Raw genomic sequence first — 26,492 nt, 5'->3', positions numbered from 1 at the left:
AAAATACACAGACTGGTACACAGAGAAACACACTGATCACAATAAAATACTTGTTCTAGCTCAGCAAGTGCAGGTATACTAAAAATGACATCCCCTGATTCAATGGGCTAAGTTAGATAACACTTAACTTCTTCATCATCATCATCATCTGGACCTCCTTTCCCACCCTAGGGCAGGGTGAGGAGTAGCAATGTCCAGACAGCCCAAATCTGCCCAGTGCAATAGGCCACATTTCCATTCACTCACCAGTCAAGCCCCTAGAATCCTGGCTCTATCGGATACGCCAAAAACATTCACAATGTTCTGTAGCTTCACATAAACATATCCGTGGCAACTTCTTCCCATTAAATACTGCAAAATAAACATATAAATTTGAGTATAAAAACCATCCATCCATCGTGCAATCTAGTATTATCCCATCAAGAGTGTTGAGGGTCGGGGGCAGTCAATTCAGCAGCATTATGGAAGCAATAAACCCCAGCCAGCCAGCAGAATTATACTCTCATGAGCCAAATCTGGCTGAAACATTGTTACTCATAATGCCACCAGGCATCCAAGAAACTGTATGGGGGTAATAGGGCTAATACAGTACATTAGTACTGACCACAGTATGAAGGTCCACTACTGAAATTCCCCATGTGTATCACAGAACTTAACAAAGAGGGTATTACTTAAATGACATATAGGGAGTACAAAAACCAACAACCATAAACACTGTACTGTACTGACAAAGGACCTAGGTGCATTAAAAAGCTGATGTATGGATTACTCTCATTAATAATGTATATTTAACATTATGATGCTTTGGTTAATTAGTCATTTTTTTTTTTACACTCTGGCTGCACTGATCAAACTTATCATTTTTTTCAAGCTATAAACAAATTATTTCTTTAACTGAGGGAAATCTGAACAGTCCGAGGGTTAAGCAGTACCTTAATATTTTTACAAGTGGTAGGTGGTGGTGACCATTATTCACTCATTTGATGCAGTGCTGCCTACTTCTTCCTTCACCTTTACCATTCTTTTTTCTGCCTGTCCTCCTGTCTTTTTATTTTCCTCATCCTCCCTATCACTTTCATTCTTCTTTCCACTTTAGGTGGCTCTACACTAGAGTGACAAGCCTAGTGACTTCCTGTAACCTAGGGAACCATTTACAATGCTGGGTGGTAACCACATAGTGTAACCAACTTCGGGTGGAGACACAAATGTGGCAACCATCAGAGTAACCAACCTCCACATTTCCCCCCATGCCTTCCAATGAAGAGGCACTGTCTACTGCATGGGAACATTGTTTCACTGCAGGGAATGACCCAGTCGGCAGGGGCAGATGCTTGCCTATGGTTGATGGGTCTGCTCACCCCGACAGACTGGGATTATTAAAAAACATTTTCACTGCTATGGATTGATGTAGAAATTTCATTCAAAGTAAACAAGACTATGCTATTTTGAGTAGGGGAATTGCTACAGGATTAACCTCTTCATTGAGATGTATTATATACATACCTTTGCTCCCTTCAAATGCTTTCATTCAGCTTAGAAAAGGTCTTTTCAAACTGGAAAGTTAGATACAGACTTCATTAGCCTGTTCAATATTAGCAGCCTTTCTTATAAGTTGAGTAAAATCAACCAAAAGCACCACACCATACCAAGAAACACAGGTAACTAAAATAAATACACATCATCACAGGAGTTAATAATCAATCAAAGATCATAAGCTCCTAAAAAAAGTTGTAGTGACTGACCTTCCTATGTTTGGCAATCATGTTGCCCTGAGGTCCCCAGACAGTGCATGTGTTATAAAGCTTGTCACCATCACGCTCCGGAACTGACCCTCCCACCACAAACACTCCAAACTTTTTAGCCGCTGCACCCAGAGGCTCTGTGCTCTCACCAGGGATACTCTCAGCATACTCAGGAAAGTAATCTGAAGGGAAAATACTTACCAGCTGTTGCTGTACCTTAACCTCTATCTGTCTGAGTATACAGACACATCAGAGACAGGTAAGCAACTGCTGTTTAAGGGCTGACCTACAGGTATAGTACATACACCATGTAGGGATCTGATGTCCCTTTGTGGTAGACAGCATCTCACCATGGTAGGAACAGGATCTTTCCCACTGTGAGATGCAGTGAAATATGAGGAGGCTTGGTTCTCAGAGGGATGCTGCAGCTGTTCCATCAAGCATGCACAGTGCCACCAAGTGTAAGCTTCATCAATGCCATACTTACCAGTAAAAGTACAGTTAACAACTTTAAATCTGAGTGCCATCCTTTTTACAGTAGACCCACAAATTGCACAGCTAATGTACTGTATCTGGGATTTTTACCACATAATATGGAAACACGCAAACCGTGTCACTGAAACCCATGTTATATCTGGTAAGGTGAAATCCCTAATTTTTTCCTGAAGTCCCCCTTTGGCCCTCTGAAACATTTTTAACCAATCCTGATCATACCTAAAATTAATTGTGGAGCAAATACAACCTCTAGAAACATCAATGGGCATGAAGAGGGATTACTCTGTGTGTACAAAACGGTAAATAAGTGGTGATCACTTACCATGACTGAGAATGGGGCAATCTTGGGGTGTTAGGGATGGGGATATCTTCAAATGACTACTTATCTACCCTGGGGTAGGTGAAATACCGTTCTGACAGCATAAAGTAATGAAAAACTTAGCCGACAGAAGAAGTAGCCTATACAGTGAGTGGTGGCAATGGGATAAGCGAAGTACGTGTGTGTGTGATGTGTGTGTATGTGTGTGTGTGTGTGTGTGTGTGTGTGTGTGTGTGTGTGTGTGTGTGTGTGTGTGTGTGTGTGTGTGTGTGTGTGTGTGTGTGTGTGTGGTGTATTTACCTAATTGTGATACACAGGAAATGAGCTATGCTTGTAGGTTCCTGTCTCTTGTTTCTCGATAAGTCAAATTTTGCTTTACACTCGTTTAGGTTTTTAGACTAGAATATCTCTTTGTCCAGGCTATTCCACAGGTCTATGCATCTATAAGGAAAACTATATTTCTTGATATCCTTCAAGCAGCCTGGCTTCTTCAATTTCATTCCGTGTCCTCTTGTTACTCTCTTATCCCATACAAACAGATCTTTTCTGTCAATTATATCTACTCCCATCATGGTCTTCAACACTGCAATCATGTCATCCCTCTCTCTCCTATGCTCTAAGGAAGGCAAACCCACCTTTTCCAGCCTCTCTCTGCATGACAGATCTGCCAGACTGGAGACCATCTTGGTTGCCGTTCTTTGTATTCTCTCAATCTTGTTTATATTTCTTTTTGTGTGGGGACCACACTACTGCTGCATTGTCTAATCTCAGGCGGATCATGGTCACTATCAATTTTTTCATCATCTCCTCATCCATGTAATGAAATGCTACTCTTATGTTAGTCAAGAGTTTATATGTCTCTCTATCTTGTTAATATGTTTTTCAGGTGACAAACTGTCCTGGACCAGCATTCCCAAATCTTTCTCTTCTCTCACTTTTGTGATTGGTTCATTACCCATCAAATAATTCTGTGGTGACCTCTTGGTACTTTAACCCATTTCCAATATTTTACATTTCTTTGCATTGAATTTCATTTCCCACATCTGGCTCCAATCATGTATCCTATCCAGATCCTCCTACAGCATTTTACAGTCCTCCCCAACCTCTACCTTCCTCAAGATCTTTGCATCATTAGCAAACAGACTTGCATAACTGTTCACTCCAACTGCCACATAGTTTACGTAAATCAGGGACATTACTGGTGCCAACACCAAGCCCTGTGGGACTCCACTTGTTACTTCCTTCCATCCAGACATCCTATCCATTATTACTGTCCTCATTTGTCTGTCTCTCAAAAAGTCTCTCATCCATTCCAGGAGACTTCCCTTCAGGCCTCCTATATGCTCTAGTTTCCGTATTAGTCTCTTATGGGGTACCTTGTCAAAGGCCTTCTCCAAATCTAAATACACACAATCCACCTAACCGTCTCTTTTCTGTAGCACATCAATCGCTCTTGAGTAAAAGCTCAACAAGTTGGACACACATGACCTTCCACTTTTGAATCCGAACAGACTTTCAGCCAAAATATTCATCTCTTCCACATGTTTTATTATCTTTCAGGATTCTCTCGCACAATTTTGCGACCATGCTGGTTAGGGACACTGGTCTATAATTCAGGAGTTCTTCCCTGTTTCCTCCCTTATAAATTGGTACCACATTTGCCCTCTTCCACTCCCGAGGCACTTTCCCCTCTTCCAGAGAACACACAAGTAAACTGTGAATCTTATCCGCCAGTTGTTCACTGCATTCCTTCAGTACCCAATTAGAGTTTCCATCTGGTCCTGGGGCTTTCCTTACATCCTGAGTTTCCAGTAATTTATACACTTCCTGTACTTCCACTTATATATCTCTCATCACTACATTTCAAGTCACTCACTCCCTTTCCACCAACTCCTTTTCATTATTGGAAACCGAATGGAAACATCTGTTCATTATTTCAGCTTGCACTGCCGCATCTTTATAGACCTCTCCTTCTACTTTCAGTTTGGTGATTCCTTCCTTTTGTTTCAATCTGCCATTCACAAATCTATATAACAGTTTGGGTTCATCCTTACAGTTGTCTACTACACTCAACCCTCAGCTATCACTCCCAATTGGTCCTGCTATGGCTGCGCTATAGCCGAAACCGTGATAGCCGAATTGAAGAACTTATGGATATAATTCTAATTGGTGCCATGACCTTAATCTTTACCCCTAAGATACCCATTTTGTACCACATATTAACATACAATAGTCCAAAAATGAGCATGTTTTATGATGTGATCATGATTCTTATAAATACCCCTCACAGTTGATTCACTGATGTTATATTTCTTCCCCACACTTCGCTTGGTCTCTCCATTGTCTATAAGTTTCACATTTCCAGTTTATCTGCATAACTTAGGTTCTTCCTTTTCTTTATTTCCCCAGGTGCCGCAGCATTATGTTGGGTGATGGTAGTGGGACAGGGAGGGGGTACGTTGGCCATGGTCATATCATAAAAAAGGTTATTGTTCTTGCTGTCACTGTTCACGGTCTGAGGGTGCGCACTTGAATGGTTTGGCGGGCAGGAGACTCGGTCGGGTGGCCAATCAGCGCTTGGCTGGCGCTGACGTCACACGACCGATCACGGAGTGAAGCTTTTGTTGGCTGGGCAGAGCACTGGAGCCCGGCCTTCTCGAAAATTTCGAGCATTCCCGGTGGGCGATAGCGGGCATTTAGTGCGTGATAAAGGTATTTGGGTAGTTTTTTATATAGACGTGATAGCGAGATACGCTATAGCAGAACCCGTGATAGCCGAGGGTTGAGTGTATATCTTTATCAAAGTTTCTTCCTCTCTACGAATTCTTGCATATTCATTTCTAGTTCTTTTATATTCTTCCTTTGTTCTATTGTTACCTCTCTTTCTCCAGTTGTTCCACGCCGTGTCTCTCTCTTTTTTTGCTATCATACACCTTCTATTAAACCACTCTTTTTTCCTGTTTTCTTTCCCCCTTACTCTTGGCACATATTTTTCCACTCCCAAATTATAGAGGTCTAGAAAGATATCCCAATTCCTCAGTATCTCTCTTGTTTCTGTGAATTCTCTCCAGTCTGCATTTTCGAAAAATTTTCTCAATCCTGTAAAGTTTGCTTTCCCAAAGTTGTAGCTTCCCTGCCTATAAAGCTCGTCTCTTGGCTCCACGTTCCCTTTTATCATCTGGAACTCAATGACCACATGATCACTTCTTCGTAGTGGGCACAGATATTTCAAAGATTCTATTACATCAGGTTCTTTGGTAAACAGCAAATCTAATCTTGCTGGTGTGTCATCATCTTGGAATCATGTCATTTCTTTGACCCACTGCGTCATCAAATTATTCATTGTTATATTTAATAATGCCAACTGCCATACCACGTTGAGTACACCGCTTCCCGTCCGATCAGCGAAGTTAAGCAACGTTGGGTCTGGTTAGTACTTGGATGGGTGACCGCCTGGGAACACCAGATGCTGTTGGCATCCCTACGTGTCAAGTGGGGTTGGTGGAGGATTGGTGCCCCTCCCTGTAAAACAATCAACTCTAGGCCCTTGACCACCCCATCTGGGATATATGGCGTCTGGCAATGAATGAATATTTAATAATATAGTGCCCCACGAATCTTCGCTGCCTCCTGAGTCCCATTCCTCCCAGTTCACCTCTTTACAATTAAAGTTCCCCATTAAAATTATATTATTGCTTTTCTTAATAATTTTTTGTAGATAACTGGCCATGTCTGACAACATCTCCTGGTATTCATCATCATTCCATGCTCTAGTCTTAGGGGGAACATACACTACCACCATATCTCTCTTGCCATTCTCTCCAGTTTCTAATTTCATATTTATCACTTCAGCCCTGCCCTCTCCCATTTCCACAGTATCTACATTTATGTTGTTCTTCACTGCTACCATCACTCCTCCCATTTTTTCTATTCTGTCTCTTCTCCACAGTTTGTATTTACCATCTCCCATATGAACATCAATACCTTCTCTTAACTTGGTCTCTACAAAGCACATAACATTAGGTTCATGTACCCTCAGTAAATCATTGATATCTAACCCTGCCAATATTAAACCATCAACATTAGTACATGCCACCTTCAAGTTATTTTTGTTGTTTTTTATACCCTCTTCTCTCCTCCTCTCCATCAGTACCACTTCCACAATTTCTGATCCATAACTCTCCAATAAAACAATGCCTTCTCTTCCTCTGTTCTCCGTTCATTTTTTGCCTTTGCTTCCTTTACTAACTCCTTTATTTTAGCTCTTTCTTCCTCATTTGCATCTCTCTTTATCCAAACATTTTTAAACCCTTCTTTGTCTGATAATTTCCATGTTCTATTGATGATTTCACTTACCATTACCTGGGACTTAACCCCTTAACCGCGGGTGTCATTCCAGAATGACATTGAAAAAACTGGACCAAACCGCGGGTGTCATTCTGGAATGTTTGTGAATATTTTGAATACCATGCGCTTTTTCCGTGCGCCAATTGTTTCAAGGGAAAGTGGCTATTAAGTTCTTTCACTCCAGCCGACCCCCACCTCCCTCCTCCCACCCCCCGGGCCCACCCCCATCCGTGCCCAAACACACATCAGTCTCTGTCCAGCTTTGTGAGTGACAATGTTGCTGACGTGGCAGTGAAGTGCGGGCAATTACAGTGCCTTTTACCAGCCTCTGTGAACACAGAGTGGGTGTTTATCGTATGCAGTGTTCATATATGTTTATAGTATTATTATCAGAGTGTGGTTGGCATTTGGTAATGGTGTGTGGGGCGAAAAATAGTGATTTTAGATCGCTCACTTCTAATGGCTCTGCCTGCCCAGTGAAAGTCCATGATGTAATGAAACCTACATCATTGCAAGGCTGAAGGTTAGTACTTTCTAATGGTACCTTATTTTTTCGCTCTAGCATTATTCTGTGAAGAGTTATAAAGGTTTAAAGTTTGTTTACATTTTGGCTGGAACCCACACGGGGGGGGGGGGCAGTCGGGTCAAAACAATGCCCATGGTTAAAGGGTTAAACTTTACCTCCAATGTGTGTGTGTTCTTACCTAATTGTATCTTTATAGGAATGAGTCAAGCTCATACTGTCCTGTATATTAAACCATTTTTATCATACATACCCTTAAATTTATGAATAGTGCTGCCACACACTCTTTCATTCGGTAGTGCATTCCACTGATCAATTGCCCTATTTGGGAAACTGAATTTCCTTATGTCTTTATCATCTCTTTTTACACAGAGTTTTGCAATGGCCTTTTGCTGATGCTTCCCCATAGGCTATATACTTATGTGCCTATTTTCTCTTTCCTTGTGATTCATTTATATAGCATAATCATGTCTCTTCTTTTCCTTCTCTCTTGTAATGTTGGGAGGTTCAGTTTTTCTGTTCTTCATAGCTTAGATCCCTTAAGCTTGGTATGCATCTTGTAGTAGCCCTCTGTACTTTTTCAATCTTATCTATGTGTTTTTTGAGATGTGGATTCCAAAACTACTGATACATACTCCTGGGTTGGTCTGATGAATGATGTTTTGGTTTTTCTCAGCATGTCTTCAATTATATATGTGAATGCTATTCTCATATTAGCAGGCACGCAGTGTACAGTATATATTGTTCCATACTTTCTCAATGACGTGGTCTTCTGAAGACAGTCAGCTATTTATTATCATTCCTAGGTCCTTCTCCTTTTTTGATGTGTGTAGGGCTGAACCTCCCAGTTTATAATCCCGACTGGTCTTTTTTCTACTTTTACCAAACTTAATTACATGACATTTGTCAACACTGAATTCCATTTGTCATCTATTGCTCCATTCATGAAGCTTATTTAATTCTTCTTGTAGCTCGCTGCAAAAGTCTGCATTTGCAATTCTCCTTTGTATTTTTGTATCATCAGCAATCATATTTAGACAGCTTCTATTTCCAATGGTGCTGTCAATGTCATTTATATATACACAGTACCCTCGTGTCCAACACACGTTTGTCCAGCATGATTCGTGTCCAGCATGGAGAGCAAAAATTTTTTACAATTTAATTACTGTAACACGGGTGCATTAGCAAAACACGGATGGAGCTCTGAGAAGTGGGCAAAATCCGCAGAGTTCGCCTCTAGCACGATCACCCCTGGTCCAACACAATCATACTGGACGTTTCCGTGACGCTGACAGCCAATCAAAACTTCCGATCAAGTAGCCTCCCCCGCCCGCTATCGTGACGTGATCGTGATGCCGCCTATTTAAAAACAGTTCTGCTCTCACGTGATGTTTTGTTTAAATTTCTCCTGCCATAGCGCCACTCAGTTGCATAATTCGCAGTGGATGGTGCTTTTTTTTTCTCGCTGCATTTTCTGCCCTTGCTGCTGCATTTTACCCTGCTCACGATGCCTAGGAAGCCTCCTGAGAACCCCAAGAAGCGGTGGCACCTCCCTCAGGCCACCAAGCTAGAAATCATTGAGAGGAAGAAGAAATGGGAGAGGAATGTGGGCATCACCAAGGCCTATGACGTGAATGAAGCCAGCGTGAGGACCATAATAAAAAACCAAGGCATGATCCTGGTGGCAGTGAAGGCTTATGGACTGCTAGGACAGGCAGAAGCAGGACCTTCCATGGATGTGGACAAGGACAGTGATTCTGAGTGTGATTTCAAAGGATTTATGAGGGAGGTTGAGGAGCAGCAGCAGCCATTACCCGCTAGTGACGCCAGCAGCCATCCTCCGGGGACCCAGTAGGACTACCTACAGCCTCGAATACCAATTTCCATTCCCAACAAGCCCACCAGCACTATCCTAAAAGGTTAGTTATCATTCATCGTACAGTACCATTTATTATAATTACAGCAGAACCAATATATGTACAGGTATATGGTAGGTATTTAGGGTGACTTTTCCTAGGGTTGCTGATGTAATTCATTTTTCCCCATAAGCTCTGTTGTTTGTCCAACACGTTTTTGGTCCAACACGGGACCCGTACATGACAATATTACCGTGTTGGACGCGAGGGTACTGTACTAAAAACATAACTGAGCCCTGTGGAACTCCACTAGTCATAATATATCCATGATAAGAAATTTCCCCTTAGAACTGTTCTCATTTCCTTTTTTCTGAGAATATCTTGCATCCAACAGTACAGATTACCTTGGATTCCTCCTTGATGGTACAATTTCCATAAAAATCTTTGGTGTAGTACTCTGTCAAATGCTTTCCTAAAATCTAAATAGATACTGTCGACCCAACCTTCTCTTTTCTGTAGGGTTCCTGCAACCCTATCATAGTTGCTTAATAGATCAGTAACACATGATTTCCCCTTTCTTAAACCGAATTGTCTTTCTGTTATCCCATTGTTTTTTTTCCAAATGGTTACCTAAATTTTTCTTATCAGCTTTTCTAGTGCCTTACTTACTGTACAACACTGGTCAGAGATATTGGTGATTCTGTCTATTTCCTTTCTTGAATGTTTGCTTTCTGCCAAATATCAGGGAATTTACCTTGATTTAAGGATTCCTTGAATATTAAATACTGTATATTGGTCTGCTTAACTCTTCTGCACATTCATGTAGCACCTAACCTGAAATTTCATCAGGATCATTTGCTTTTCCTTTGTCTAATTTGCTCAACTCATCCTGGACCTCTTATTCCAATATTCGTATATCTATTAATATGTGTGGGCATGCATGTACCTTATCATCTCTCTCAAATCTACTTTCTTGTGTAAAAACTAATTGAAATTTTTTATTAAGTCCATCCATCCAATCCTACACTGCCCCATGAGGAGAGTAGGGGCCCAGGGCTAGGTAGTTGGTCCTGACATTTAAGATGAGAGTGACACAAATATCTTCCTGCTGGATATAGATTATCCTCTCATCCATGATGGACTGTATTTTACCTTTAACTCCTAAACGCCAGGTGTCGGTATGGACTGACGCAAAAGGGATGGATGGAGGCTGCCGGGCGTCAGTAGGAACTGCAACTGTTTTCGCGCCACAGGCTGAAGTGATCGCCACTTGATCTCGTCACCAAAAGATATGGAAAGAGTCCCACCAGCCAAGCCAACCATACCTCTGTCATCTCTGTGACTTTAACAGGTGTAGGACAATGCTTTCTTAAATCTTCTCATCCTATTCTGCTCCTGCCTCATGTGGACTTTTGCCTCATCCACCCCGGCCAAGCCTCTTTCCATGGATACTAGGAAAGGGCTCAGTGATAGTGCCATAGCATGTGCCTTGGATGCCGCCATGTCTAGCTTATCTAATAATGGAGAAGTTTTCACGCTGAGAACGAAGCCATAGTTGGGGCCACGCGCACATGCATGAATATATCCTGTTTCTCGTACCAAAAATTACTCCTTTTCCTCACACTGTTACTCATCAACAAGATGACCTAAAGACCAGGGGATACTTTCATCCACAAGAAGAGGAGTTGGTGAGCAACAAGGTCTTTAATTTGTTTCCCTTATTGCTACAGTTTCCAAGATATTAAGGTTTAAAAACAGGCTATTTCGGAAAAATGCCCATACCTAGAGAACGTCTGTGCTATAAATAACCCGGTGTTTTGGGGTTAACTTTGGTTTTGCTTCAGATGTAGCTGTAAAACAGTTTCGGTTGATCACTACTGTATTTTTATTTATAATGTCTTCCTCAAACTGTCTTTGAGCTCATCTCCTTATCCTTGAATAGCCATATCTTGCCTGCTTATAGTTATGTGCCTACTCACTTGTCTTCTGTATCTATTCCCATTTTATTTTTTACATTCTGTATTAAACCATTTCTTTATCCTTATTTCTGTTTATGCTGAGGGCTATAATTTTGGACTCCTGTTTTATAAAATTCACAGATATGAGAGAGGGGGGTGAGCTGGGAGCAGGGCAGTGAAACGACAGGGAACAGGGCGACATGGAAGCAATTTGTTTATGGACACCCCTTATGGGATTATGGCGTCTGGCAATAGACAGATAGACAGACATTTATAACTTGTCTTCTAAGCTCCTTTTCCCAATCTATTTCTATAAAGTACTTCTTTAGGTCATGATAGCTGCCCATTTTATAGTTTAGGCTCTTTTTGTAACTTTCATCACTGCTAACTATATTATATGCAATCCTGAAGTTGCAATATAATACAGCATGGTCACTATTGCTGAATGGAGGGTGATACATTATGTTGTAGATATCATTATAGTGCCTAGTAAATATCAGATCTATTACTGATGGATCTTCTAGTCTTCTTTTTTTGGTGTTTTCCTTTACATGTGCTGTTAGGAAAAACTCCTGTACAAGATCCAGGAGCTTTTGATCCCAACAGCTTTCATGGCTTTTTACATATAGAATATTCCAATTTATATCTGTTGGAAGGACACAAGTCAAGAGTGAGAGCAGTGGAAATGAGTTATTTAAGAGGAGCCTGTGGAGTCACATGGAGAGACAGGCTGACGAATGAGGATATAAAGGAGCGTTGTGGTGTGGATGTGGATGTGATAGGAAGCGTTATGAGGAACACACTGAGGTGGTTTGGCCATGTGGAGAGGATGGAGGGTGAAAGACTGACGAAGAGAGTGTATGTGAGTGAGGTGGAGGGGGGAAGAGGAAGGGGGAGGCCGAGGATGAGATGGAGGGATGGGGTGGAGAGGTATATGAGAGAGGGGCGTGTGAGTTGGGAGCAGGACAGTGAAATGGCGGGGGACAGGGCGACTTGGAGGCGATTTGTTTGTGGCCACCCCAAACGGGATTGAGGCGTCTGGCAATAGATAGATAGATAGATAGTTAAGATCTCTGGTTAATATAATTCTTTCAGATTTCTCTTCCATTCTATGTAGCAGGGCTCTTACACTCCGTATTGTCTTTTCTGCCAAGCCTTCATATTCACCTCTTTCCCAAGTGCTTGTTTTGGGTGGCATGTATAAATTTGTCATCATTATTTTCCCTTCAGATGTGTAGATCTCCATTGCAATTAATACTACCTTTGAGGGTATTTCTAGGTCTACCTCTCCGATTTGTAGATTTTTCTTTGTTAATATCATAACTCCTCCTCCTTTTTTCAAATTTCTATCACTTCTCCAAATATTGTATGCCTCAAAGCTTAGGGTGTCATTTAATATCCTTGGGATTAATTTTGTTTCAGTTAGGCAAGTAATATGAGGTTCCTTTTCTTTGGTATAGTCTTTTATCTCTAATAGTTTGGATACCATTCCATCTACATTTAAGTATATCATCTTAATCATGTTGTTTACATATTTGCCATAGTTTGAGTACAGTATATCCTTCTTTCCTTCCATCATCTTCAGTCTTTCTTTCCTTCATTCTTTCCTCGTCCTGCCTACAGGTGACTTTACACTCCCTCTTCTGTCTTTCTTTCCTTCATTCTTTCCTCTTCCTTCTGCCTGTGGGTGACTCTACACTGAGTGACAAGCCAAATGGTTTCCTGTACACCAGGAAACCATTTACTATGCTGAGTGGTAACCATATAACCAAATTATGGTGCCTGGTGGTTTAGAGGGTAATTAAGGTTCTCCAATCAGATTAAGCCTATGTAGGTTTATATCCAAGGGATGGTTGGGGTTTATTGCTCACATAATGCAACTCAGGGATGAGTGAGGCTGGTCACTCTCACCTTAAATGTCAGGACCAATCTGCCTAGCCCCGGGTTCTTACGCTCCTCAGGGGGCAACATAGAATTGGATGATGGGTGGATGGATTGACTATACAGTAGGGCACCAGGTTTTGTGGCATCCACATTGGTGAAACACACTTTGGCGGCAGCCATCAAATATTTCCGTGACTGCACATCTGCGACTAAAAAAACTCACTTTCGCACCCTCTGACACCATAAGTTTTGGATTCTCGCCACAGCGACGCCATCGGCAACACTCAGTTTTGGGCTGTTTCCCGCAGGTGTTCAGTGTGTTTGCAAATTGAGTGTTACACTCTTGTGTCCTTGATTAGTGACTGACAGGAATATATCACCTTGTGCTTCAAGCAGGGCCAGAGGTGGACCAGGTGATAGAAGAAATGGTGTACGGCGTGAACCTGCAACAGCAGGTGGTAAAGGGAAGGCCAAGCGTGACAACCGCAAGGGGATGAAAAAACGCAGGTATGATGAAGAGCTGAAATACAAAATCACGGCAGATACCCTTTAGCATCAAGTCCATTAAGCCCTTCACTCTGGTCTTCCTGGTGAGTGCTATGTTTGAATGGAGGGAGTGTGTGTTTAACATGTAATATTGCTAATACAGTACATACTGTATTTAAGTGTATTTTATGTTTTTATGTTTTATTGCTGATGTTACTTTATAATCTAATGTATTAATGGCAACATTTCATATAACTTTATGACATATTTAAAGTAGGAAATACACTAGGAGGGTGAGTTTTCTTGGCGGCACTTTTCATGGTCCCTATTAGGAGCAAAACCTGGTACCCTACTGTCCCAGCATTGTTTTGCACTAGTCAGAAAAAATTAGATTTGTAAGTAATGACAATTTTAGCACTAAATTCACTTAACTCAAACAAAAACAGTAGCAATTACATTGTGTACTGTATATTATTTAATTATATACATTTTACTGAAGAGTAATAGAAAAAAAGAAAAGGAACTGAGTTTCTGCTCACAGATCTTGTACCATCAGAAGTAAACATTAAGCCTAAGTCATATCACTGATGGAACACTGGCAGGGGATGTGTGTGTACTGCCTGGTTCACCACAGCTCTTTGACAGAAGACTGCTGTCTAGGTATTTGTGTCATGCTTCAAACTAATAAGTGATATAATATCATGGTCTAAATATTCCGTATGTTTTAATTCAAGCATTTTACCATTTAAGACAGTAAAATGGATGTGGGATATGACTGTATCTTTTAAATATAATCATCATTACACCTTTAGTTCACGCCTAAAATGGTGGAGAAATAAGTGCTAGAGTCTAGGGTAATTGGGTAAAACACACACATATTTTTCATTCCTATGCAGCCCATTCCAATATGATTCCAATTATTGGATAATTTATCCCTTCCGATACAGACACTGATATTAATCGGCCTTTGCTTGCTGATTTACAGCACTAGACAAATGGTCAACTGTGGAACTGTCTTTCCCTCTGTCTATGACCTCCATTAGACATCTCACAATAAACAAACTGTGAATCTGGCTTTCTTTCTATTAAGTTCTTTAGAAGGAACAATTTTGCAAGTTTCTAGTCTTTGTTTCTTTCTCTTTCAGCAAAAGAAAAAAAAGGTATGATTATGTAGTTTCAAACAATACAATCCTATAATTCCAAAAAATTTCTTGTACCTAGGCATCTAAATCTACATGTACTGAAGGGGGTTATTCTTGTAACAAATAAGCTTGAATACCAGTTGTTGTTGATCAACCTGGGAATGTCTGGCTGAGCAGACCCATCAACTGCAGGAAAGCAGCTCCCCCTGCAGGGCCATCCCATGCAGTGAACTGATGTTCCTTTGAAGCCAACAGTGCCTCACTTTGGTGAGGTGTGAGGAAAAGTGTAAAAGTCTGGTTCCTGGATGGATGCCAAATTTGTATCCCTCCACCCAGATACCAGGGACATCATAGAAGGCTCCACATCACCTCATTATCTAGCTATAAAGGTTACCACCCAGCATTTAAAGTGTTTCCCAGGTTACAGGAAACCATTAGGCCTGTCATTCAGCATAAAGCCACCTGAAGTGAAAAGCAGAACAATAAAAGTGATATGAAGGAAAGGGAAAAGTAGGAAGGGAGGAGGACAGACAAAGAGATTGAGTGAAAAAAGCAAAGGAAGAAGCAGGCAGCATTAAATCAAGTGAGTGGATGATGGCCAAAACCACAGTGCCAGGAATAAGGAAAAAGAAGACAACTGAAATGACAATCTATCTCTATGTAAGTATCTCAAATACAATTTATGACAAACTAAGTACACCACACATTTGCACCACATGAAGTGGTATGCTCACTAGTTCCATAGGGAGAGTTGAAGCACTCAGGTAAGGCCACCAGCTGGGCACCACCCCCAACTGCTTCCTTGATGAGCTGCACTGCCCGGGCCACATTCTTGGTCTTGGTTTCACCTACTGCCATCTGCACCAGGGCAATCCTTAGCTCTGAAATGGTGATGTTCTTTTTATATTCCATTTTCTGAGTACCATACCAGTCATCAGCAGCAGCAACATACCACCGCAACCACCACCAACACCACTGCCACCACCATCACCGCCACCATTGCCACCACCGCCACCACTACCATCATTGCCGCTGCCACCACCACCACCACCGTCACCATCACCACTATCACCGCCACCCCCACCCCCACCACCACCACCTCCACCATAACTAATCCAAAAAAAAAAAATACATAAAAAAATAAACAAATAAATGGTTCCTGCAACCACATCCACAAAAGCACATCTTCATTCAAAATCAGTGCATCTGGAGGCATCCTGACAAAGAGGCTTTTCAGCCACCTTAAAGTATTAAACAAATGTTCTAATTCAGGGATTCCCAATTAGGGGGGAATTCCCCCATGGGGAAAGAACTGGATAATCCATGGGGGGAATAAACAGGTCATGCCAATGGCTAAAAAGACTTTCTTGATGGATTGTAAGTTACAGAAATTATATACATTGAAGTCAAATTGTTTGCTTTGCGTTTATAAAGGCTCTGACATGCTTGCATGCATCGGCCTTGGTCACCTAATGGCAGCTCTCCAAGCTGTTCAATCTCTGGCAGCCTCCCTAATTAATCCCTTAGCCCTGATGTCACACTCTATGACCTTATCCCAGGTCATTTTCAGTCTGCCTTTCACAGCCCTACCTGTAACATTAACACTTCTCACTTTTTGCACCCAACTCTCCTCCATCATCCTCTCCACATGTCCAAACCATCTCAGATTACCTCTCCTCATCACAACCCAAATACACTCCAGACCCATCCTTCCTCTTAACTCTTCCATCGTATCCCTAGCGCCCCCAGGCCTTGAATTCAAGGATGTACTGATCATCCACCCAATTTCTGTGGGTTGGAAACTCCAAATATGGTTTTTATTTTTACTTTTATTTTTTTAAATGTCTGTTTCTAGGAGTTTGGTCAGAATCCGATGATTTGAAGAGCCTGAGGCTGGAGACATCAAAGGCTACCACACAAGCATCTTATGTGGTTGCTGTGCACAGAGCCAAGGATAAGAAGGCTCAAACAAGTGGAGAAACTCTGATCAAGTCATATATCCTTGGCAGTGCAAAATTTGTCCTCACTGATGATGCAGTTAACAAAATGAAGCAAATTCTGCTGTCTACATTATCAAGTCATGTATTAATGATATGGCTCACGACATTAAAAATCAAGCAATTGCCAAAATATAGTCAACAAAGTAGTCTGCCATTCAGTTAGACGAGACCAATGACATGGCAGATCTTTCTCAGCTTCTCATTTTTACCCGAGACACCTGTATTGATGGTCAAGACTTCCTTTTTGTAGTCCACTGTCAATGACAACAAGAGGAGAGGATGAGATGGATTAGATATCAATTTTCTTCAATTAACCCTCTCGCACATGATAAGTTTCAGTAAGTTTTCGGGCGCACGATTTTTTCTGCGAGGCTGCCCGGCCCAGCTGCCCGCACGCGGTAAGTAACACATATTCTCTCCTTATTTTCGCCACCCAAACATCAGTATACTGCCAAGAAACCTATATCACCTTATTCACCGATGTTTGTTCTAGCTGATAAGCACCACAAAAAAACCGGAAAACACGAATAAAACAACATTAGGCGGCCATGAATAAACATTTCGCTACGTCACGTTCACTTCCCAACATCACCATTCGAATGTTTTCCATCATACACGAAAATGTTATTAGAAGTTTTGATAGAGAATTTCATCAGCTTTCTAAAGAGACAAATCCGGTTGTGATACGATTTGTAGTTTTCGAGAAAATAGCCAAAAACTGAAAGCCATTTTTGAAAAAATTCAAGGAGCTCTAATACTGAACTTTTCTCGCACGTTATGTTTGTATTGCATAATATTATGCAGAATTTCACGAGCTTTTTAATGACCTAAAAATTGTTTCGATAAGCCTCATAGTTTTTGAGTAAATCACCAAAAACGACTGGGAACTCACATCCGTACGTCACTTTCATGATGTGCGCACTGCATATGCAATATTCTCGCCTCCGTAACAACGAATTCTTATTTTGGTAGGTGGTGGCGACCATTATCCACTCACTTGATGTAGAGCTGCCCACTGATTCCTTAGCCTTTATCATTCTATTTCTGTGTCTGCCCTCCTCTCTTCATATTTCTCCCATATTTCCTGTCACTTCTTATTGCTTTTCTTTCCTTTACAGGTGGCTTTACATTGAGTGACAAGCCAAATGGTTTCCTGTAAGCCTAGAAACCATTTACTACGCTCGGTGGTAACCATATAACCAAATCATACGTGCTCCCTACGTGTCAACAAGTGGGTTGGTGGAGGATTAGTGCCCCTTCCCATAAAACAAATAACTCAAAGTCAAATGGCCACCCCTTACGGGATTGTGGCGTCTGGCAATAGATAGATAGATAGATATTGCATTGCTATGTCTTGTACATACGTAGAATTTACTGCTCTTTATCATGGTTCTTACAGGAAATCGATACGTCCAATAGTTTTTGAGTAATTGGCCGACAAAGTGGGATTACTCCTCCAAGCGCTTTCGACTTTACCAAAACAGTCTGTTCCTCCAACTTTTCCAACAGAAAATGCTCCCAAAGGCTCATACTCTGCAAATGAACATACGCAGAATTTACTGCTCTTTATCATGGTTCTTACGGGAAATTGATACGTCCAATAGTTTTGCAGTAATTAGATGACAAACGTAGAATACTCCTCCTCACCCGCACACAAGATAAAAAACATTCTTTCCCTGCCTCACCCACGGCTACATATTTTAGCTCGTTACGTTTTATTATTTTCCTTTTATACTCAAAGTATACACGTAAAATATCATAAGGTTTTTGATAGAGCTGTCAGAAACTCGACAGAACCACTAGTCTTTTTGCTAGGTTCTGACACTGAAGCTGAACTTTCTTCCATCTCATATGTGTGTATGTAAAAAACATTACTTATTTGTGTAAAAAATACTGAACTATAGAAATAGGTAAATATACAACTTAACAAAATGCGGATAACTCACTTCCTCCAGAGGTGTTGAGATGCTGGCAGTAGCTTGAAGATGAGGAGTTATGTAGTGTGTGTGTGTGTGTGTGTGTGTGTGTGTGTGTGTGTGTGTGTGTGTGTGTGTGTGTGTGTGTGTGTGTGTGGATGTGGGTGAGTGGATGTGGGTGAGTGTGTGTGTGTGTGTGTGTGTGTGTGTGTGTGTGTGTGTGTGTGTGTGTGTGTGTGTGTGTGTGTGTGTGTGTGTGTGTGTGTGTGTGTGTGTGTGTGGCTGTGGTGTATTTTCTTCTCTCCTTGCGATACATTTGCCTAAAACACATGCGATGCACACAACAGGTTTCTCCATGAACATTCGCTGCACGACATAGGTATGTATATGTGGCTGTGGCATATTTCTTGTCTCTTACACTTGCGCTATATTTTAGCTAAGTCAGTCAATGCATGAAATATTTCTCTGTGAACACTCGCTGCACTATTTTATATGTATATTTCACACTAAACCATAAGCAATATAAAACACTATCACATGATTCCATCCCAACCTCGTCTATTATTCCCGACTCTATGGCGTACGTGACCGCCTGTTTCCTTAGCGACTGTTGCATATCTCTATGGTGTGCATAATGCCTGCTATGGTAGGTCAGTTATTTCACCAATCCAGGCACTATATGTTTCACAAATATAAGTATTGGCTTCACTATATATAGGCAAAATACTCACATCATTTATGGGCAGGGTGAAGAAGAGTGGAAACCCCGTTATAACAAACCACACTCCTGCCTGTAGGCTTAATGGCTGATAATGGGCCCCAATGATACAGACAATTTATCTATGTTCTATAGACACAATCACTTCACATTATAGTCAAAAACACAGTACAATCACAATATTTCAATAATGGCTTCTGCCTCGGGTGGGAGGGGGAAAATGGCGGGTTTAAAGGGACGCTGACAGCCGCGCTACTCTCCTGCCCGGCTGCTCGTGAGATACTGAGAAATTTCTGCTACACATTGCCTCATCAGAGCAGTCACAGTGTTGCCAAATGCTTACCTCGGAAAAGAGATGCACACACTGGAACGCACCAAAATTTAACGCAAATCGGCCGAATACTTTTCTTTTGATGGCATTTTTTTCTGCTTACGAACGCGATTCGAGTGACTGAACATCTTTAGAACAATCCACATGAAAAGCGAATTGCATGAGTGACCCTGAGAGGGTTAAGAAGGACTACACTGAAAGAATGTATTTGGGGTGTGTACAGATGGGAAGGTATGAGCTAGAGCAGATGGAAGGGGTGGAAGACGTATGTAAGATATTCACGGAAGAGATAGGCGCAGCGTGTGAGGCGGGTGGAGTGAGGAGGAGATGCAAGGGTGTGCAAGGGACAGCATGGTGGAATGATGAGGTGAAACGAGCTGTGGAACAAAAGAAGAAGGCATATGGTGAATGGTTGGCGAGTAGAGGTAGGGGAGAAGATGAGAGAGAGAAGAGAGAGGTATATGTGAGCAGGAGAAGGGAGGTTAAGAGACTGGTGAAGGAGAGTAAGAAGAAAGTGGATGAAGAGTTTGGGAGGAATCTGAGTGTGAAATGGAGGGAGAGTAAGAAATTGTTTTGGAAGGAGGTAAAGAAAGTAAGGCAGTGTGAAAGGGGAAATAATAGGGGGTGAAAGATAGGAATTATAGATTGTTGGTGGAGAAGAGAGAGAAATTGAGGAGATGGAAGGAGCACTTTGAGAATTTGTTGAATGTAGAGAGTGAGAGCAGTGTGAGTATAAGTGGTTGGGGAATGGCTGGGAGAAGAAGAGATGAGAGGAGGGAGGAAGAGATCAGTAGGTTGGAAGTAGTGGAAGCGATGAAGAAGATTAAGCTGGGAAAGGCCCCAGGAATTGATGGAGTGTGTGGTGAAATGCTTAGGTATGAGGGTGAGATTGTTGTGGAGTGGATATGGAAGTTGTGTAGATTGGCTTGGGAAGAGGGAAGGGTTCCAGAGGACTGGAAATCAGGTATAATTGTTCCTCTGTACAAAGGAAAAGGGGAGAGAGAGGTATGTGGTAACCATAGGGGTATTTGCCTTCTTAGTGTGACTGGTAAAATATATGGTAGAATACTCATTGATAGGGTTAGGCATATGACAGAGGAGCTAGTTGGAGAAGAACAAAGGGGATTTAGGAAGGGAAAAGGGTGTGTAGATCAGATATTTGTTCTAAGATGTTTAGTGGAGAAGTATCTAGAGAAGGGAAGGAAAGTGTATGCTGCCTTCATGGACTTGGAGAAAGCTTATGACAGAATAGATAGGCAAGGTATGTGGAAGGTATTAAGAATATATGGAGTGGAGGGGAAATTGCTGAGTGCTGTGAAGAGTATGTACGAGGGAGCTAGGGCTACGGTGCAAGTGGATGGTGAGCTGAGTGAGTTCTTTGATCTCAATGTGGGACTGAAACAGGGGTGTGTGATGTCTCCATGGCTGTTTAATATATATATGGATGGGGTTGTAAAGGAGGTGCAAGGTAGGGCAGCAGATGTGGGGCTGGCCCTAATGAATGAGGGTGAGATTTGGAAGCTTCTGGTGTTGCTGTTTGCTGATGATACAGTATTGTTGAGTGAAGATGAATGGGAGTTGCAAGGTTCAGTGAATGAATTTGGGACAGTGTGTAGGAGGAGGAAGCTGAAAGTTAATGTAAACAAAAGTAAAGTTATGGTGTTTGAGAGGAATGAAGTCACAGAGTGTGCAGTGAGGTTGGATGGTGAGGATATGGAGAATGTGAGTGCATTCAAGTACTCGGGTAGTGTGATGAGTAGGGATGGAACTTTGGGGTATGAAGTATGTGAAAGGGTACAGCAGGGAAGGAAGGTTGTTGGTACACTGAAAGCAGTGATGAGAAATAGGGAGGTGAGTATGGAAGTTAAGAAGTCACTGCATGATACAGTAGTATTGTGATCCCTACCCTGACGTATGGAAGCGAGGCGTGGACCTTGCAAGAGGGGAACAAGTCAAGAGTGAGAGCAGTGGAAATGAGTTACTTGAGAGGAGCATGTGGAGTGACATGGAGGGACAGGTTGACAAATAAAGAAGTGAAGGAACGTTGTGGGGTAGATGTGGATGTGGTTGAGAAGATTAGGAAAAATACACTGAGGTGGTCTGGACATGTGGAGAGAATGGAGAATGAAAGACTGACTAAGAGGGTGTATGTAGGTGAGGTGGAGGGAGGGAGAGGGAGGGGTAGACCGAGGATGAGGTGGAGGGATGGAGTTGAGAGGTATATGAGGGAGGGGGGGGTGAGTTGGGGGGAGGGTAGTCAAATGGTGGGTGACAGAGTGACTTGGAGGCGTTTTGTCTGCGGCCACCCTTTGCAGGATTAGGGCGTCAGGCTATAGATAGATAGATAGATAGACAGATGGTGCCCAGTAATGTTGGGCTCTCGATCTACATTACTGGCACTAGACAAGTATAATAATCCTAGTGGGATAAATCGCATGATTCACAGAGTTCTTGCTTCTAAAACATTACCAGCAACCCTGCATGCTAACTTAAAGAGTCCATCATCAAAACAGTCTATCTATCTATTGCCAAATGCCATAATCCCATAAGGGATGGCCATTTGTCTTTGAGCTAGTTGTTTTATGGGAAGGGACACTAACCCTCTGCTAATCCACTTCTTGACGCATAGGGAACACGTATAGGTTGGTTATATGGTTACCACCCAGTGCTGTAAATGGCTTCCTGGCTTACAGACCTTTAGGATTGTCACTCAGTGTAAAGCCACCAGAAAAGGAAAGAAGAGCAATAAAAAGTAGTAAGAAAGATGGGAGAAATATGAAGTGAGGAGTGCAGACACAGAAAAAGAATGATAAAGGTGATGGATGAAGGCAGCACTACATCGAGTGGATGATGGCCACCACCACATCATGTGGTCAACCCAAAATACTGTACTGAGCATGGAAGGGAAAAATTTACTACAGTATTGTGATATGAACTCTAACATACGGAAGTGAAGCTTGGACCTTGTTGGAGAGACAGAAGTCAAGAGTGAGAGCTGTGGAAATGAGTTTTTTGAGAGGAGCATGTGGAGTCACATGGAGAGACAGATTGACAAATGAGGAGGTGAAGGATCGTTGTGGTGTTGATGTGGATGTGATAGGAAGTGTTAGGAGAAATACATTAAAGTGGTTTGGCCATGTGGAGAGGATGGAGTGAGAGACTAACGAGGAGTGTATGAGAGTGAGGTGGAGGGGGGAAGAGGGAGGGGGAGGCCAAGGATAAGATGGAGGAATGGAGTGGAGAGGTACATGAGAGAGGGGCCCGTGAACTGTGAGCAGGGCTGTGAAATGACGGGGGACAGGGCAACATGGAGGTGATTTGTTTGTGGCTACCTCTTACGGGATTAAGGCGTCTGGCAATAGATAGACAGATATACAGACATGACTTCTCCATTAACTGTGTAAAAATATGGATGCTGAACTAGCACTGCTGTTCACACACAAGTCTGCTGGCTGTCAAAAGGCAACAGGCTCATTCGATTCTATGAGCTTAGTGGAGATTTGAAAGCTTTCTTGGGCCAACACAATAAAATCGAACTACTTACCAAGATGACCATGCCTGGATTTTGGCTCATTTGGCATACTTGGCAGATATCTTCAAAGCTCTAAATGAGCTCAACCGGAAACAGCAGGATCAAGTACTACATCATGCATCACGCACAGGCAGACAATACCAATGCATTCACTGCAGAACTGCTGCTCTGAGGGAGACTGATTCAAGAAGGTATTATAACCCAATTCTTTCCAAAGTCATCAGAGATGTCATCAACTAGGTGTTCAAGGTCGAGATCACAGAGCACCTTAACTCCCTCACTGATGAGTTTCAGCATTACTTCCCACAGAGATACTTACCAAATTACCATAGCTCTGACAAGGGATCCATTCAAATGCCATGTAGATGACATCCCTGAAAGCTCCAGATATAGTTTTAGGAATTCAAAACTCTACAGCGAAAGATGAATTTCATACCCAAAGTCTCAGTGAATTCTGGGTGAAAATAAGCCCCAATCATCTTGGACCTGGTAACAATGCTCTGTCCATGCTGCTCCCATTTTCATCTGTGTATCTGTAAGAGTCAAATTTTTTCACCTTTCTGACAATAAAGATGATGACGTAAGATCCAAATTGGGTGTGACCTAAGATGTGGCCTGTCTGCAACCGTCCTACAAATAGCTGAGCTAATTGTAAGAAAACAGGTGCAGGGAACACACTGAAGAATGCAGAGACATATTGCCAATGAAGAGATAGTGCTGACACAGAGTTTGTGACAGTGCTGCAGTGGGGAGTATTGGTGTCTTCAAATGGAAGTGTCAGGAGCTTTAAATTATCTCATTATTTTTCTAGTCATACATTTCTTTCATACAAAGTCTGTCCAAGAAGAAACAAAACTTTTTAAATAGCACACCAAAGCCAGATTAACATGACAGCGACGGGAATGCTGTGTTGCTGCGACTCTAAGCTATATTCTAAAACAAGCCACATCACGCCATATCACTTTGTCACAGAGGAACACACACTTGAGTGAACGCATGTTAAGTGCACCTTGTAATCTGTTATGAGTTGAACAATGAAGGATCTTGCAGAGCAATGTGTTTTAATGAAATTCTGTTTCAAACTAGGAAATTCTTTTACTTTCTGAAAAATGTCATAACACATGATGAAACGTGGGTGTGCAGCTATAATGTTGAAACATCAAGGCAGTCACCGCAGCTGGTTGGAACATTGTCACCGCGACCAAAAAAGAGCATGTAGGAGTTGCTCAAATGTGTGTGTGTGTGTGTGTGTGTGTGTGTGTGTGTGTGTGTGTGCGCGCGCATGTGTGCGTGTGTGTGTGTGTTTTAACTGGAAGGGCATTGTTCATCGTGAGTTTGTTCCATGTAGTCAGACAATCAACAGAGAGTTTTATATGGATGCCCTGAAGCATTTGAAGGGGGCAGTGCAAAGGAAGAGGCCCAAGGAATCAGGAGAAAAAAAAAAAAAAGCATGCTGGACCATGACAATGTACGCTGTTCACGTGTCGCTCCTAATCTGTGATGTTTTGGAGAAACCTAACCTTTAAGCGCCAGGTGACGGCTATACCAGATGCGAAACTGGTGGATCCAGGAGTCAACTCTGTGACTCTGCCAGGTGTAGGATGATGTTTTCTTACGTCTCATGTCCGATTCTGTTCCCGCCTTATGTGGACTCTTGCATTAACCACTCCTGCCAAGCCTCTTTCCATGAACACTAGAAAAGAGCTCAGTGATAGTGCAATAAAGCATGCCTTGGAGGCAATAGTGTCTAGTTTATCTAGTAGTGGAGTAAGTTATCATGTTGAGAGCAAAGCCATAGTCAGCACCGAAGGCAGACGCACAAACATGTCCTGCTCCCATGCCACTCTCGAGGCAAAAATTAGTTCTCTTCCACACATAATTACTCTCCCTCTGTCTGTATTTCCTACCTCCTATGATCTCCTGACTTTCAAACACAGTGTGTCCAGGCATCTAGAAATGAACAGATCTTGAATTTGACTTTCTTCTGTACTATTTTTGGTTCCTTCTTGGAAGGAATAGTTTGAGGGCTCCTGGCCTTTGGTTCCTTCTTCTTTGCATAAAAAAAAATAAATAACAATGACCTAGGAATCTGGTGATACTTTCATTCGCAAGAGAAAGAGTTGGTGAGTAAAATGGTAATTCATTCATTTCCCTAAGTGCTATACTTTCCAAGATTTTAAGGTTTGAAAACAGGCAATTTTCAGTGGTTTCCAAAAAACTGCCCGTAGTGAGGTGATGACTGGTAAATATTGCCCGGCGTGTGAGGGTTAAGACAATTATCGTCCCCCAGCCACCCTACTCTCTCGATCTGGCCCCTTCATTTTTTTTTCTGTTCCCAAAATTGAAATCCACCCTGAAAGGTCACCAATTTCAGACATCAGGAGAAACAAATGAAAATTCACCAAGTGCACTAAACACACATTCATTCAAGCGGGTGTACCCCTATTAGTAAGTGACATGATGTGATGGGGCTAGCATTAGACTAAAGATAAAAGTCGCCACTACACAGAGCTTCCATTGCAATCATGCCAATCTGGCTAGCTGGTGCACTGTTTAAAAAGCTTTTATTTTTTTTTTGACAGACCTCGTAAAAGGTTTCTTCGAGTGTAATTAACAACCACTATTAAATAATTATTGGCAAAGTTTGTCTTAATTTAACTTGTAATAGCATGGTTGAGAATGAGCTTGAAGTTGGGGGGAATCACGATACATTTTCTAGCAAATGGGGGAATTTACCTGGAAGTGGTTGGGAACCCCTGGTCTACACAAAGTTGACACCACACTACACATCACACTTCCTGTTCCAAAATTTGCAAAATGGATTCTCTATACCATGCCTTGTAGTCCATGGGGGGGAGGGGGGGATAAATGCCCACATCATCCACCATTCCAATGACAAAAAACTGAAATGAGTGGAGCCATTGTCTGATTAACTCTCTATTAATTTCTAACATTCATGGCCTTTCTTCTCAATTTCCCTCTGTTGAACATCACCTTTCCCATCTCACCTTTTCTTCCTCTCTAAACCTCAACCGTCTGAGGTGACTAACACCAAAACCTTTTCTGTATCCTCCTACTTCATATTCACTTCAATGCCAAGGGTTTTTATTGTATGTATGCACACAACATATATTGTTCTCATGTTCTTGGACTTCCACCCTCTGTATTCTCTACACTCTGGTTTAAGCTATCCGGTCATTATCTGGCTACATACGGTATATCTCTGGTGTGGATTTATTCCCT

General features: G+C 42.0%; 1 protein-coding gene and 1 non-coding gene across 2 annotated transcripts in view; one reads left to right on the top strand and one right to left on the bottom strand.

Annotated features, from left to right (window-relative positions):
* Positions 1-26,492, bottom strand: part of LOC145412792 (omega-amidase NIT2) — a 144,327-nt gene that overhangs the window by 110,508 nt on the left and 7,327 nt on the right. The window contains exons 2-3 of the mRNA XM_080282572.1: positions 15,487-15,633; positions 1,743-1,924 (exon numbers count right to left, since the gene is read on the bottom strand). Of these exons, the coding sequence (XP_080138698.1) occupies positions 1,743-1,924; positions 15,487-15,633 (329 nt within the window). The remainder of the gene's footprint in view (positions 1-1,742; positions 1,925-15,486; positions 15,634-26,492) is intronic.
* LOC145413032 (5S ribosomal RNA) lies at positions 5,916-6,034 on the top strand. Its single transcript, XR_013899652.1, has one exon. It is a non-coding gene; the product is annotated as a 5S ribosomal RNA (ribosomal RNA).

This window comes from Coenobita brevimanus, chromosome 94 (assembly GCF_032717465.1).
Source record: "Coenobita brevimanus isolate Jiangsu-jjx chromosome 94, ASM3271746v2, whole genome shotgun sequence".
Classification (NCBI taxonomy): Eukaryota; Metazoa; Arthropoda; class Malacostraca; order Decapoda; family Coenobitidae; genus Coenobita; species Coenobita brevimanus.
The sequence above is the reverse complement of the archived record's forward strand: the minus strand, read 5'-3'. Positions and strand labels throughout refer to the sequence as shown.